Genomic DNA, 15,843 nt, shown 5'->3' on the forward strand with positions numbered 1-15,843 from the left:
CGGTGTCCCGGCGCCGCCTCCCGGGGCCGCGCTCCTCGCTGCGCCCACCTCCGGGTAAAGCACTTCTAGTTTTTCCTCTCTCCCGGCACGAGTCAGGTGTCAACCGTGTTCAAATACCTGTATTGCCTACGGAAAGCTGTCCTATTACTGAATGATCATCCCAAAAGTCTGCTCCCTTTTTCACACTTTAACTCAAGTCACCCCCTCTTCACCAGCTCTCTGATCAAATGATACCCCTTTGATGCCCCTGTACCGCCTTGTTTTCTATAGCCAAAGATAAAGGCTTGACCTCTATGAAGCAGGGTCCTCACATTTTCCTTCCAGAAGCCTTCACTTTGTCTGTAACTGGAGTGCCATAAAGATGAAAAAAAAAAAAAAAAAAACGTTCACCAAAAAGAAAGTTGAGGCAAGCAATTTTTTCAACATTTTAGAAAAATTTAAGGCTATACAAGCATCAATGTGTACTCATTTCTTTCCACTCAAAGTCAAGGTAGATAGGCTGCCTTAAAAAAAGCAATTTACACCATTCCACACAGGCATAGCTCTTACTGCACGACGAGTAAGTTATGAACACTTCCAAAGACACTCTTTGTAGTAAACAAAAAAAGTTTCACACACAAGGTTTTTTGAACTTGACAATTTTAATGGAGTCAAAAATTCTATACAACTATATACAGATTTTGAAGCATGACTAAGTATCTATTGCTTCCTACATACAACAAGCTGGAATAATACAATGGGAATAGGTCCTAGCTAAGAAATATAAACCCACTTTTGCAAGGTTATTTTGCTATTCTTGATCGCAGCCGTCGCTTGATGATTAGATGATCACTTTCCTTCTTTTGTTCTATAAGGATCTGAAAAAGATTGATTAAAATATGGTTATTCAGCATTTCTTCATAGACAAATGACATTCACCTTTTAGACTTGTGTGCCCAACAGAACCGTTTTTCCCAGAATCTGTTTCCAGAGTTTTACCTGAGTCACTCTGGTGAAATTTACCCATTCACTGAGAGGGTGGTCAGTCAGTAGAACAGGCTGGCCAGGGAAGTGGCCAGAAAAAATGTGTGGATGTGGCCCTTGGGAATATGGTTTTGTGGAGTTAACCCAGTGGTGCTGGGTTAACAGTTGGGCTCAGTGGAGATCTTTTCCAAACTTAACAATTCTATGATTCTATTACCTTTGTCAGGGGTCTCCAGGATAGAGAGACTATCTTAGTGGACCATGATAAGCAACAAATTTCATAAACATAAAAAATCCCATTTTTGCTGGAACAAATACCAAAGTCCAAAGTAAAATATTATCTGAATGCAGCTCTCACTTCTAGAATCTAATATTCATTTCCTGATACAAGAAGTGTCCAGAAAACATTTTAAGTTTAAATTTCTCTAGCTTTCTCTGACTTCTCCAGGATTCAGTCTTGCACCATTTCTTTCACTTCCAAGCTTCTTAGCTCATTTTGCTCAGCACTTCTGCCATTTTCTTCTTCCTCTTACAGACAGCATTCTGGGTTCTGCTGCATCCATTCATACAATTTACAGAAAATTCAATAGGCTACTTTAGTATGGGCAAATGCTTACCATAGCATAGGGGAGAAAGGATGGAACAGAAGGAAGAGATGTACTTCCAGCAGAGCAGAAGAATGCTCAGCACTACAGCTACTGTCTAAACCATAAAGTTGGATTTCTGAAACAATACATCAAACTGTGGCCTTCAAGACTCAGACTGGTTTAGACAGAGCCACAAAATTAAAACACATCCAGAAGGCTGTTTAGACTGTGCTTTGAAAAGCATGGATGTATCCACATGCTATTATGGCCCAAATATCACCTGGGCATAAATGGAATTGGAAAATACCTTTGGTGCTCACCTGTGAAGTTAATTGTACATGCAGACCTTTATTGTGTTTCAATCATGTCATTCCAAATCTGTGGATGCCTTCCTGGTCTCTATTTCTCTTCTCCCTCTATGCTACTTTTTTTTTTTTTTTTTTTTTTTTTTTTTTTTTTTTTTTTTTTTTTTTATTACACACTTAGATGAACTGCAACTACTAGAAAAACAAATTAAGACTTCACTGCTGTAGCAAAGAAAAAATAATCCTGCACACACTACAAGATATCTGTGAATCCAGATGTGAAGGTATCTCTATGATTGCTGTATCACCTATACAATCAGTCAGCAAAGAAAGACAGGTGAGAAAACAAAAAAATAAATAAAACAGCAGAAGGAAAAGACCAAAAGGAATAGTTAGGTAGAAAAAATATTTAAGTTGGTATTTTCAAACCTCTTCTGCAACTTGATTAGACCTTCAGATTTGTCTTTTTTCCCTAATAGTTAATTTAAATTTAAGATTACAGAAAAACAGTACAGTGGGCAAAAAAGGAATCTTAATCACTTACTGAAGAACCAGGGATATCCAGAGGGCAAGAAATGTCAGTTGAATACAGCCTCCTCTTAGCTCGTTTTGGCTTGAGCTCGTTTTCTTTGACATTTTCTTGTTCTGCAGACTTGGGAGAGCTTATTGTCTCAATAAGCTTCTTTGCTAGAAGACAAATTTTATCATAAATACATGTCATGGTTTTGTGAGCCTCAAAATTAATTAATAAAGTAGGCTTTATTTAAACAGTTCAAAAATTAAGCCAGTGTAGACCAAAGTTCAAATATAAAAAATCAGAACTGGTATTTGACTACCAGTTTTCTGTAGCTGGAAGCAATTTTCTGTAGCTTCAGGTGCAAAAGCTTAAAGGACACATTTAAATAGCACATTAAAAATCAATTAGGATTCAGATCTCACTTAAAGACTAGTGAGTTGAACAACTGGCTTAACTGTTGTGCTGACAGAAGCACAGTCAATTTTTTCTATACCTTTTTATAGTTTAATCAAACAAGTACTAGCTCTATAAAGAGATGAGTATATATACTAGAAAAAAAAGAAAAATAAATATGCAATACTGCTATACAAAGAGGGAAACCATACATGACATGGTAATAAAGGTTACAAAACAGAACTCATTTGCTCAAAATGAGTATTCAAATTAAGGATGAAATTTTTAGTAGTCTGAGTTTGGCTTCCATTGATAATAATAAATACTGTGCTCCTGGAACCAATATGCCAAACAGAAATTTAAAAAAAATTCACAGTTATTATCTAGACTGTATTACGTCAGATAATTTAATATGTACTCTGTAGCAAGACAAGCTTTCATGTACAGGAGTTTATTTTAACTGTCCACATTAAAAAATAACCAGCTTTGTTTTAAATAAATAGTGTATTTTAGAATTAAACACTGGTGATTCCTTGTGCCCCCTGCTAATTTTAATTTTTTTTAAAAGCACAGTAACCCAGATATTCTTATAATTCTTATTGTAGGAAAGAATAAAAACATATCCTTCAACAGAAAGTCCCAAGCAATTAATCTTCCCAAGGCTACACTTAAACTTAGCAAAACCATTAATTGCTCTATATTTAGTTTAATGAAGTCTTCCAAATATTTTCATGAGTCACTGGCTTTTGGATTTCATAAAATTAACATACATCAAAAAACATTAACAAAGTTTCCACAGCAACAAGGGATTGCTTATAGAACAAGGTAAGATTTGGAGTTTGGATTCAATCCTTGATTTTTTCACAGCAGCAGGGCAAGTTTCTAAAACTGCCTTTACATGTAAATAAGTACAGAGTAACTCCTGATATTTTGGGCCTAAAAGTTATCACTGATTGGATGATAAATATGCATGTATTTCACACTGCATGTTTCATTCCACCTGGTTTATATTTCACACTTAACCTAAGTTTTAGAATTACGTGGTCCTCACAACCAAAACAATCTTTTCTTTTCTGCCATTCTACAGCAGCCAGAGAATAGGAAATAAGCTTTATTTATACTGTACAAACCTTTAGAGTGAATAATAGTAGGAGAGCTTTGGAAAAAATCACCAATTTTCTGTAATGTCCCATCTTTCTTCTTAGCTGACTTTTTATTTAGAGTAGATTCTTGCCTTCTTAAGGAGTATTCTTTTCTAAGAGATTGTGCAGTAGCCATCTGTACAGAAATACAGGATCATTGTTTAAGCTGAAAATTGACTTAATCCTAAAGTTTCATTTCATTCTATTTTACTTCAATGTTATTTTCAAGCTGACACGTTGAGCTTTGCTACTGTCACCTTTGTTCAATTTAGTAATGATATCACTACAGCAAGTAATGTGGACAACCTCATTTTATACCTAGAAGAAAGAAAATCACCAAAGTTTCAAAAAATACACTTAAGAGCATGAGTCATACAGGAAACAGAGAAGTTTTCTTTTTTTAAAGGCAGATTAAAAGTTGTAGAGTATTTTACTAAACAAGCTAATTATAATTATATTGTATTAATTATAAATAATGACTCTGATGGGGCAAATAAATGTCTCACCCTCTGAACCTGCCCAGGTTACTACTATGGCCTAAAATAATATTTTTGTAGTTGCCATATATATGGATAGACTTTAGTTTTACTTCAAAGAGATTGCCTATAACACCACACTTTAATAACATGCTCAAGCTAGACGTTTTTAACTACTCAGTATGCAACATCCTTCCCCTTTGAATCACTGCACACTGCAGCTGGGACACTACACATTCTTGGCAAATACAGACCCTTTGGCTTCTAGAGTTTAGTAGAAAGTCACCATAAATGTTAAAGAATCCTGTTGAAATACATAGGGATAAGATACTTCTGCATAAGAATATTTGCTCTTTACACAAGTTTACATTTACAGAAAAGGCTAAACTAACTTCAAAAATGGAACAAAATCAAACCATTTTTTTGTTGCTTGTAGAAGGTGAGTCAGTCATAGCAGGTTTTACATTTCTCTCGTTCTCACTCTTCACAAAATCCTAAAGAAAATTAGAAGAAATTATAATTGATACCAGTGACTGCCTAAACAAAAAAACCCCCAATTTTATAGAATTGATCTGTAATGCACAGACCAGAGCTGGAGACAGCAAGAAATGGCACTATCTGTGAGAGAGAAACGTAAAAGGTAAAGTGCAAATCAGGCACAAGGAGATAGTCTGGATCAGCAGCAGTCTATGATTTCTGGCCTTATTAAACACAGGCCAGAGATCCACCAATTGGGAGACATGGGGCTTAAATAGTACCCTACATATATCCCTGGGATCTCAGCAGAAAATAAGAAGTTAGAGTTCTAATAAATAATCAGAGTAATAAATTGAAAAACTGCACAACAGATTTTGTCAGTTGGTCGAGTTCACACCTCATTCATCTCTACACTCTTCCTTTTTCTTCTTGGCTTGAGCATTTTAACTGTAACTGGTGAGGTGCTGCCCTGGTGCTTCACCTCCATCTTATGGGGTTGCAGAGGTGTGAACTGGATTTCCATCTCTGGTTTTGGGAACCGACTCGTTTTTCCATCCTCTGTGGACACTTCAGTAGAATCAAGGACATCTTCAGAATGGTCCTGTAGGTATGTGGAAAATGTAAGAAAACAAGATTTAAACTAACTATGAGTTAAATACTATATAATGCATATCACTCCCCATCTCCCAGTGAATTGCAAAGTAGGTGTTCTATTTTCCAGCTGTTAGCTTTCAGAACACAACAGAAGTGAAGAAATCAACTACAGCAGAGTTTAAGCCTAATTACCTAAAACCTTTTTTGTTAAATTTTGAACTTGTTTGTATCCATGATCAGAGAATTTTCCTCAGCCTGATACTTTGTTTCCAAGTATTCTTTCCTCAAGGACAGAGGCCCTTAGTGATTCTCTCCATCTTAACTTTGCTGCTCCTTAGGAACTAGGCAGTAATAGCAGCTTTTGTGAGAAAAGTATATTTCTGTAGCTTATCTTCAGGGAGCTTTCTTCCCCTTCTAGAGAATTCCAGCTATTTCTCCTTACATTGGTTCACTCTTAAGGGTGAACCTCCTTCCTCTTAAAAAGGAAAGTGATAAAAACTCATGGAAAGCAAAAAAGTAGTTCTCCAACAGGCTCTGCTGGAATTCTGAGAGGGACTCCCACCCAGAATCCCAGCAGCACTGCATTCCCAGGAATGGATCAGACTACTAAAGTTGCCCAGGAATAGTCAGTGTCTTTTGCTAACAAAGCTACACACAGGTTTCCTACAGTGGAAGGAAGCAAACCCTAGTCTGCCCTGCTATTGGTCACACATTTAAAAGGGTTTATATTCTTTTCCCAGATGATTTATGTAATAATCAGCCACTTCATATGCATCACTGAGAGGTAAGTTTTCAAGAGCATACAGCTGAAGTCAGATATAATTAGTCACATGATTAGATTATACAGCTTTTATTTCTACTTTTATGTACACTTCAAATACTGGTTTGGCTTTGTCTTAAGTAGGATGCAAGATACTGTTTTGTTCTTATGAACCCCCATATGGGCTGGTTAATCACAGAATCATCTCACTACACAATAGGTGACATCATGAAAGTTGGTTTGAGTTGAAATCCCCTTAACAGTGATATAATCAAACTGAGATGACACTACCAATAACATGTCTCCAAAATCCCTAGAACCTGGAGTAGTTAACTAGTTTTTGCCTCTGCTGCAAAGGTTCTTTAATGTATAGAGAGACAATATTCATTTAACTAAAGTACTTATTTTCTGAGAGTGAGTGTGAAAGAATGAATAAGAACTCAAAACTGAAGATACAGGTAAAGTACAAAGAAGTTTTGGGAGATTTCCAGAACTATATACAGAAATATATACTGAAAAAAAATAACAGAAGTATTAACACATCTTTAATACATAAACAACCATACCTCTTTGTTTACAGATTGATCAATTTTATCTTGTCCTTCTTCAGGTAAAGGTACTTCTGCCAAAGACTGAGGATTTCCATGGTTAATCTGCTGTTTCATTTCCTTTATAAAGTCATCTTTCTCTGCCAGCTGTTTTTTTAGATCTTCTACGTCAGTTTCTTTATCCTAATAAACATAACAAAAATTGCCACAAATTTCAGGCACTGTCAAAAGAAAGTAATATATCACGAGCATCATTATGATTACTTGGTCATGTCAGTTTTATAACTGCAGGCTAAACCAGTCAGGTATCCAATACAAAGCCAATTATTTAATGCCTTTATGTAAAGTGAAGAAAAGTCTTGTAAGAATCTGAGGAAACACAATGCAAAACTTTTTATTTTACTACACTTTTTTTAGAATTCTAAGTTCACCTCCCATTTGCTCATGAAGTTCTTGGTGCTGTGAAAAAGCCAACAAATGGGAGTGTTTTTTTCAGATACACAGTCCAAATTCACAGGAGTGTTTACTTGAACTACTAAATATTTTCAAACTCCAAGTACCATTACAAATTCAGTAGCCAACAAACGTAAAGCTTCTATTTTTAAATTAACTGCAAATAGTTTCAAAATGATTAAAAACAAAAAACAGAGCCAGAATGCAAAGAGCAACTATAGTATTTTGCAGAATTAATGGGTAACAAAAACCCCTCAAAAATTCACACAGAAGAAAGAGAAAACTGACCTTTTCTGAAGCCGTTAGTGCAGCCTGTTTTAGCCTTTCTATTTCTTCATCTTTCTGTATGGTGCTAGAAGCCAAAGTCTTGAGCTGTACTTCCAAAGCTTCTACTAGTTCATCTCTTTCTTCACGCCACTTTTGAAGATTGTTGTCCTTCTCTACGAGCTGTGCAGCAAGTCTTTCCTAAATATTAAAAAAAGGTGGGTTAGAATAGAACACTACTTCTATATGGTATCTGAACACTTCTACTGGTTTTGTTTTGCACAGTTAGTACTATTTTATAGCTTTAGTAAACTTAAGAGCCTATGCAGATCTTATAAAACTCATATAGAACTAGTTTCAGTACAAATATGCAAAAGTAAGCCATGTTTCAACTAGGAAATCTGTATTCATACTCTTTGTGAAGAGAATTTTCTTTTTGAGAACCACAGCTTCTGTTTGCTCACTTGAAGATTTTATTAATTACAATTCTCAGTCAAGAAAAGTCACAGATAAAGTAAAATTACTTGTAAGCTCCTAACATCCTCCTGTACTGACTGCAGGTCCACAAAGGCATTGCTAACTACTTCCAGATGCAAATGTAGTTTTAGATTGCCGAAGTTCATATAATAATTTCATCTGATTAAAAAATTACAGCCTTGATGCAGTCCAGTGAACAAGTAAGGTGCCTTAGTTAATAACTATCAGTCTCCCCAATGCTAGTCAGCATGCTGTGGTAGTATGTGCTAAGTATTTTCCAAAGTAAGCTTTCTTAGCTTTAAGGAGCAATTCATTTACGTGTAGGTTATTTATTGGTGTTTCACACACAATATGAACTTTGAAGACTGCATAACGTGATGGAACAGGAAGGAACAGGCATGTTAACTTCCATTATGTGTTAAGATTTTCATTTTATTAACCTCCTATTATTCCTTTTTCATATTGAGAACATCTCATCTAGGCTTTGTCATGTGAGAAAGTAAGGGAACTTTGGCCAGCTACTCTCAAGTGCCCCCACTGTTCAACCCTTGCTATGTGATTTACTCTGTACAAAAGACACTACAGGACACTGCTGAGACATAGACACTTACAATTTCTGCTTGTTGCTTCACGTGATGTTCTCTATCCTCCACAAACTTTCTCATTTCCCTGTTGCGATGGTTCTCAGCTTCTTTTACTTGATTTATGAGTCCCATTTTCTCCTCAAGCCACTTTTTTCTGTCAGTTTGATACTTTGCCTCATTCTCCTAATTTGATGAAACCAGAAATAAAACCATAAGTACAGGGGAAAAAAAAGGACTTAAAATTCAGAATACCATTGAACAGATTAATTTCAAAAACGTAACAGAAACAGTAGCACAGTTTTACTCTAGCATACTCCCAGGTACGAGTATTATACTCATTATATAATACTTGTTCTTTTGTATTGCAAAAAATTATCAATTTTCAGTATTTCTTTTTCAGACTGGCACATCTTCATGGAATATTTTTTTTTTTCCTCAAAGCATTCTGGGTCAATCACAGACACGTATGTCAAAAGTAATGGTAAACAGACACTTCCACCTTACAAATCCCCAAGCTTTTCTGCTGCCTTAAAGAACACGTTAGAAAACTAATCTCTGCTTCAAGACTGAAAGGGAAACAATGCAGTTCAGTTTGAATGGTAGGCAGAGACAGCATGTACCTAAGAATGTCACTTCAATCCACAGCAACTTTGTCTCCTTTTCTATCACAATCAAGCCTCTTGTCAGACATTTTACCACATAAGACAGGAAGCACCTGTAAAGTTGCTTAGAAAATAAAGTCTACTTTCTAATCCAAGGAGAGTTAGAGGAAAGTCCTCAGCCTTACAGAAAGGCTTACAGGCCATGCAGCAAGCACAAGATCATGAGAGAGTTTGATTTAGCAACTGACAGGAGAAATCCCTGGAACTGATATCCGGAGTTGGATTAAGACAGCTGTAAGAGGAAAGCAGCTAGAGAAGCCCTGTGCATAGCAGCAGCATAATGTAGGGCAGGGTGCACTACATTATGGGGCATCAGTGAAGCTGTATGGAAAAGATGCTTCAAAGGAGGTTTCCTTTACCAGTGTAATAACTTGCCCTATCATGACCTAGCCTCTTGAAGACAGTGACAAAAAAAAACCAAACTTAGACTCCTTAAATGGGCATTATGGCCTTAGATTTAAGTATGAATTATAACATTATGCTTTACCTCCAGTTCTTTTTGCAGCTTTATTAATTCCTCATTTTCATTTACGGTTTTCTCCTCATTTTTGCTCATCTTTTCCTGCCAGTCTCTACTGCACTGGTTATTCAGCTCTCTATATTTCTGCTTCCACGCTTCCAGTTCTAGGTAGAACACAAAATGAGTTTACATAGTGTAAAATTTTAAACACATATTTGAACACATTCCCATCCTTTTAGTGAAGTTGCTTTGATTTATCAGCTATGATCACTGACAACAGAGGCCTTTTAGGAAATTGCTATTTGTTACATAAAAGTAACACCTAAATAGCAATTGATAAGTAAAACCAGAAATGTAGGTATACATTCAAAACAATTTTTCTTTCCTGTTCCCTCTCCATGGAGAGATTACCCAAAACCAATCTGTTGGTCTCTTCTAATTTGGCTTCGAGCACTTGATCTTGTTCAATCTGAGTCTGTTCTTGTTCTTCTAATGTCATCCGCATATCTTCAATTATTTTTTCCTTTGCACACAGATCTGAAAATTTGAAAATTAATTTACAGATGAGCCTCCTCCTACTTCCCACCATTCTCCCATATTGCCTTAGTTACAAGTCATTTTTCCACTCCCTGAGATCAAAAGCTCTATTACAAGTTATATTGAACTTTCCACATCCCAAATTCTTAAGTGATTCTATTCTCACCAGTTTAACTTAGATGTGTGTTTTGGTGTTAAATATCAGACTCTGGTTTGTATGGCTATGAGAAACTAACTGCTGTTCAACCCCTAAATGTTTATCAAATCTGCAGAAACTCTGTGCTACCATACACAATAGTGTGCTAGTTCATGCTTTTGCTAAAATGGACAACTAAAATAAAACCAAGTAAATCCCAGTATTGACTAAATGAACATAAATACTTTCTCCACTTATGTTTATTAATCTGAGACTGTTTATTTCCTTACAAATCTATCTAGTAACAATTCAATAAAAATTACTTTCTGACTGTGAGATTTTAATGTCCAGGTTGGAGTGCCTCGGTACTCTAAAATATAAATATACAAGACTTTTCAAATTTGTTACTGACATGATCACATATGTTGTCATTGCACACACACAAAAAAAAATGGAACAATTATAGTTCTTTCTGACCTTTGTGTGTTTTCTCATACTGTTTGGAGATTTCTTCCAGCTTTTCTTTATCCAGCTGCTCCTAAATATCACATTGAAAGCAAATTAAAGAAATTAGAACATGCTGAAAGAAACAAATACATATGCTAGAAATTAACAGCTTTTCATTTTGAAATAAATAATAAATAAGGCATTTAAGACAAATAGTCCCAATGAATAGGAGTTCTTCATATAGTATAAAGTAAGATTCCTGCTGTTTAAAAAATAAAGAGACATTACTACTAACATACCAAAGTGTCACTAATCAGAAACTCTGCAGGTATTAAGTATTTATTTACTAGACCAATTGTCAAATTGTTTTAAGTAAGTCCTGCATGAGAATTTCTTTAAACATTTTTCGTTCATCTGGTAAAACTTATTTCAGCTGGCTACTCCTATTTTTACCCCAGCTTTTGTAAGCTTTTTCCAGTTGCTTCGAAAACTTGTCTCATTAGTAGATTAGTTTAAAAAAATTAAAAGCAAGTAAAATTTTATTTAAAAATACCTTTTTAAGTTGCAAGATTGTGCGCTGTTTGAACTCTAATTCTTCACTAAACTGCTTTTTAATTTTCTCAAGTTCATTAACTTGTTTCCTCAGGGATTTCTCCTGAGTTTGCATTGTACACACTGCAACAAGAGAGCAAGCAAAACTTCACATTTAGCTATAAGCCATTTGCAATCTCTGTAAGATATCTAGATCATCAACTACTTAGAGTGAAATTTTTGCAAGCATCTCCATTAAATTTCAGGGGCTAGTAGTGCACAAGGGAAGATACTCTAAACGTATCACTCAAAATAACTCTATTATGAATATCTTTTAACATCCATAGATCGAGGTTTGTGAAAACAGGTTTTAATAACAGAAGTCCAAACTTGCAGAAGAAACATTTTGCTTGTATTTACTAACCTCTTTTTGTACTTGCTGAATTTGTTTCTTGGCATCAGAAAATTTCTCTTTCAAATCTGTGTATTCTTCCTCTTTCCTCTGCAAATCTTTTTCAAACTTTGTACAAGGGCAGAGCTTTCAGAAAGATCTTTACGTAGCCTTGGGTTAGAAATTAAGAGACATAAATAACATTAGTCTTACATGTTAGCTCAGGCCCTTGCTGGTTTTATTAGCAAATAGAATCTCAGCTCTATCATATCAATGACAATATAATTTTACATTTATAATTCATAATTTTACATTTAGATTACAATGTTTTTACTATATGAGCCTGAAGTAACAAACTGCTGAGATTCACTTCTGAGCACTCAATTTTTTTAAAAATATTATCTTTTTAAGCACAGTAGAGCAATCATTATCATTAGGTGACCCTTACAAATTAGAAAAGCCCAAGGTTAAAAGTAAGTTTAAAGTTGGTAACTACATCCCAGTTCTTGTAAGTATCAAGATGAATAAAAAGAAAAGTGGGAAAAAACCCAGTAACACGGCAATAAATCCTGCCATCACAAGTTGTTGCAAAGTAAGGAATAAGTTTGATGGGTTTATTTTTAAGTGATTACATTTATTTCAAGGAGTTTCCAGTAGGACATCTTGGACTTTTAAATTAAATAAAGGAAGGTTTTTCAGGTCCTATAAATGACAATACAAGGCCTCACAAAAACAAATCCTTTCAAAGCTTCACCAGCACAGGGTTGGGGATCATCAGACCTTCGTGCTAAACTGTACTTTGGAGTATTTGCAGTACCCACAGATAAGGTACTAAACAAACCATAGTCAGGTGAAGGGCTACAAAGCATCTTAAAGCTATCTTTTATATAATTGCAATTTCCTTCCCATATAGCAAATATAATCTTTCAGATCCACATCATCTCCTATTTCTCACAGATTTAAAAAGTAGAAGGTGCTGAGGAAAGTCCTGCCCTCTACACCTATTCCTTCAAGTCTTATAGTAGACTGTTCACCTAAAATAGCTGTTATCAAAACCATCTGTTTACTCCCTAGGCTTTTTTTTTCCTCCCCTTTCCTTTTACCATTCAGTCCTTTCCAAAGAAAATATGTCCTAATTTTATACAAGTTACAGGATATAATATTGCTCTATGTAATTTTTTTCAGAAAGGGTCCTGCAACAAAATTTTTAGAAATCGTCAAATAATTTTATTGTATGCTCCTAATTCTCTGCACAATAGTTCCCATACGAATTAGATGCATATTTTTGAAAGAATATACCATATACAGTTGAGGAAAACATAGCCAGCAGAATATGCAAATGTAAAATTTGAGCAGTGTATAGAAATTTCTCAAAGAAGCAGTTGGTTAATCAGGTCTATAAACATGCAAATGTGGTATTGTCAAACTGATGTTCATATAAGGGAGTTCCAATTTAATTTTATTCTTAAAGGGCTAGGAGTAATCTCATTATTTACTTACAGTTCTGTGACTGTATTTGCTCATACTCATTTTTCTCCTTTTCCTGAAGAACATGTTTCATGGTCTCCAGACTGTTCATCAGCTGCACAACTTCATCCTTCAAATTTGCTTCTCGATCACCGAGTTCTTTCAGTTTTTTGTCTACACTGGTACATTTCTCTTGCAGAGCCACTGTATTACTTTCTAGATTTAAAATAGTAGATTCTTTTTCTTTTAGTTCTACTTCTAATTCTTTCATCCTGTCATCTTTAGTCCTAGAAGCCTCCAACAGGCATTTAAGATCTCTTATTTCTCCCTCGTAGCTGGCAACTTTCTCCTGAAACTGTGAAATTACTCTCTGATTTTCTGCAGCCTGTTTTTCAAAATCCTGGGTTTTTCTTCTGGATTTGCTCTTGTAACTGATTCATAAGATCTTTTTCCTTTACAGACTGATGCTCTTGATTTGTCATCTCATTTAATTTCATTTTTAGTTGATTATTGTCATTTTCACTACCATGAAGTCTCTTCTCTAAGTCTTCAACTTGTTGATGTAGTTGTTGAATTTGATGACTTTTTTGTGAGGAAGCCTTAATCATAATTTTGCATTCCTTCCCAAATGCTTTCAATACTGCGGTGAAAGGAGCTCCTGTCTCAGATCTCCTGTAGAAGCAGTTTGGAACTGCATGGATAGAGGACTCATTTGAGCTGTCTCTGGTTCATCTTTGTGAGGGTCTAAGGAATCCTTTACATTAACTAAATCAATATCCACAGCATAAGATTCTGAGTGACATTTATAGAATTCATCTACCTGGGACTGCATCATTTTAATTTGTGACACTTTGTCAATTATATTTTGTTTAGCACCTGTTACTTCGTTATTTAGCTGAATAATCTTTTCTTCTTGTTCCTTATTTAAAGCTTTCTGTTTGTCCAATTCAGAAACAGTCTCCTGATATTTAGCCTGACATTGTTGAAGTTCTCCACTTAAGCCAGAAGCCTTTTCTTCAGAAGCAGAGAGTTTCAGATGCAAGTTTGCTATCTGCTGATTTAATTTGTCTTTTTCATTTTTTTCTCTTTGGCATTGTTCTTCAAGTGCAGCTATCTGACCTTCCAAGGTTTCAGCTCTTTCCTTTAGTGCTAGTATTTCCAGGTAGGTCTCAGAATTAGTAGTTCTCTTTTGATCAAGACAGTAGTTTTCCCAACTCTCTCTCTTATCTCCTAAAAACAAAACCAAAACAAAATCAAGAACAAATAAATCCCCCTACAGCTCAGGTTAATTAAAATCAACAAGTCACTAGCAACACCAAACTGTAATTGCTGTGTGGAAAACTAGCACCACCTGAAAGCCACACTTCCATAGCATTTTAGAGTCTTGAAGTTATTAGAACCCTCTAAGACGTTTTATATGCACTAAAATGCCTCTTGGGCTTCTAGGCATAATTTGCTGAAAGAGGTGTTCAGGTCTCAGAAGACTTAAAAATTTGCTGCATTTCAATTTCAACCTTCTATTCTCCCCCACTAGCAGAAAATCTAGCTAATTTCACTAGTATTTCCAGCACCTATAAGCTATGTAACATTCACAGTGATAACCAGTTTCAACCTCCAATGATTCAACAATCCCTTTAAATACAGCCAGCAATTACCCATCCTCCATGCAGGGGAGCAATGGTGTCATACCATACACACCTTTCTGAGAAGTTTTATGCATGCTCAGTATCATCTTACTTTAAAACAAAGCTAAAATCCAGCACAAGTTTTCTTTTGCTTTGTGTGTGGAACCTTCCTCTCTTCTGTATTCAATACATTTCTAAACTAGATAAAAGGATAACTATTAATGCCCACACTTAATATGTTGCATGTAAAGTTCTCCAAGAAAGATTTACAAGATGTCATGCCAACCCAAAATTTCCATGCTTTATTAACTTAAGACTGTTTTCCCAAAGTAATGAGCCATTTTAACTAAAATCACATGTATTTCATCACCTTCAAAACTGACTCCAGCTGTATTTCACACAAGTGTTTCTGTAGTAACATGCATGCTATATTTTATTATTAAATCAAGCCTGACTATCTCTAAGGATTAGATTATCAGAACTATGTACTACAGGGAGATACTATGGATTCTCGTGAATACTGCACCTACAGTAAGGTAGAGTTAGGCAGTCTCACACTGGATCATTAGCAATAGTATTTTGGCTTCTGAAAGTCAACAGGACACTTTTCTCCTGCTTGTCCATCATTTTCATTATAAGATATATCAAGTGCTTCTGCTAGCTCAACCACAACAGCAGCCTTACTGTAGCATATAAGGTCTTATTTTTAAATCCTACAAGATTAAAAATTTTGTATTTAGAAATGGTTTTCACTGAAAGCCCAGTTGTGTAGTCCTAAGAAAACACATCAGACAAAATACTACATATTCCTCTCCCTGGACTGGAGTTTTGCAAGCTTCACTAAAAGCAGGAGGTGCTGAGGTGTCTTAACATACGGTTGTCAAAGTCCCTAGTCTTGGCTTCAAATGATGTTTTTGTTGTACAAAAACAGAAATGCCCTACTGGATGACATGGCCTCAGCTGACCTAGCCTAATAGTTTTACCTCCTTTTGCTACTACTGGCAGGCCCAGCCATTTTCTATGGACCTTTATTGTCTCAATTCTTCA

General features: G+C 35.5%; 1 protein-coding gene across 1 annotated transcript in view; it reads right to left on the reverse strand.

The window, feature by feature from the left end:
• Nucleotides 1-628: 628 nt before the first annotated feature.
• The window catches only part of KIF20B (kinesin family member 20B), a 30,792-nt gene continuing 15,577 nt past the window's right edge, over nt 629-15,843 (reverse strand). The window contains 19 exon segments of the mRNA XM_053984005.1: nt 629-857; nt 2,400-2,542; nt 3,896-4,043; nt 4,800-4,877; nt 5,258-5,461; nt 6,781-6,945; nt 7,504-7,680; nt 8,568-8,723; nt 9,690-9,826; nt 10,074-10,199; nt 10,813-10,873; nt 11,336-11,457; nt 11,734-11,829; nt 11,832-11,875; nt 13,201-13,580; nt 13,582-13,791; nt 13,793-13,826; nt 13,828-14,401; nt 14,870-14,873. Of these exon segments, the coding sequence (XP_053839980.1) occupies nt 783-857; nt 2,400-2,542; nt 3,896-4,043; nt 4,800-4,877; nt 5,258-5,461; nt 6,781-6,945; nt 7,504-7,680; nt 8,568-8,723; nt 9,690-9,826; nt 10,074-10,199; nt 10,813-10,873; nt 11,336-11,457; nt 11,734-11,829; nt 11,832-11,875; nt 13,201-13,580; nt 13,582-13,791; nt 13,793-13,826; nt 13,828-14,401; nt 14,870-14,873 (2,934 nt within the window). The 3' untranslated portion in view covers nt 629-782.

This window comes from Vidua macroura, chromosome 8 (genome assembly GCF_024509145.1).
Source record: "Vidua macroura isolate BioBank_ID:100142 chromosome 8, ASM2450914v1, whole genome shotgun sequence".
Lineage (NCBI taxonomy): Eukaryota > Metazoa > Chordata > Aves > Passeriformes > Viduidae > Vidua > Vidua macroura.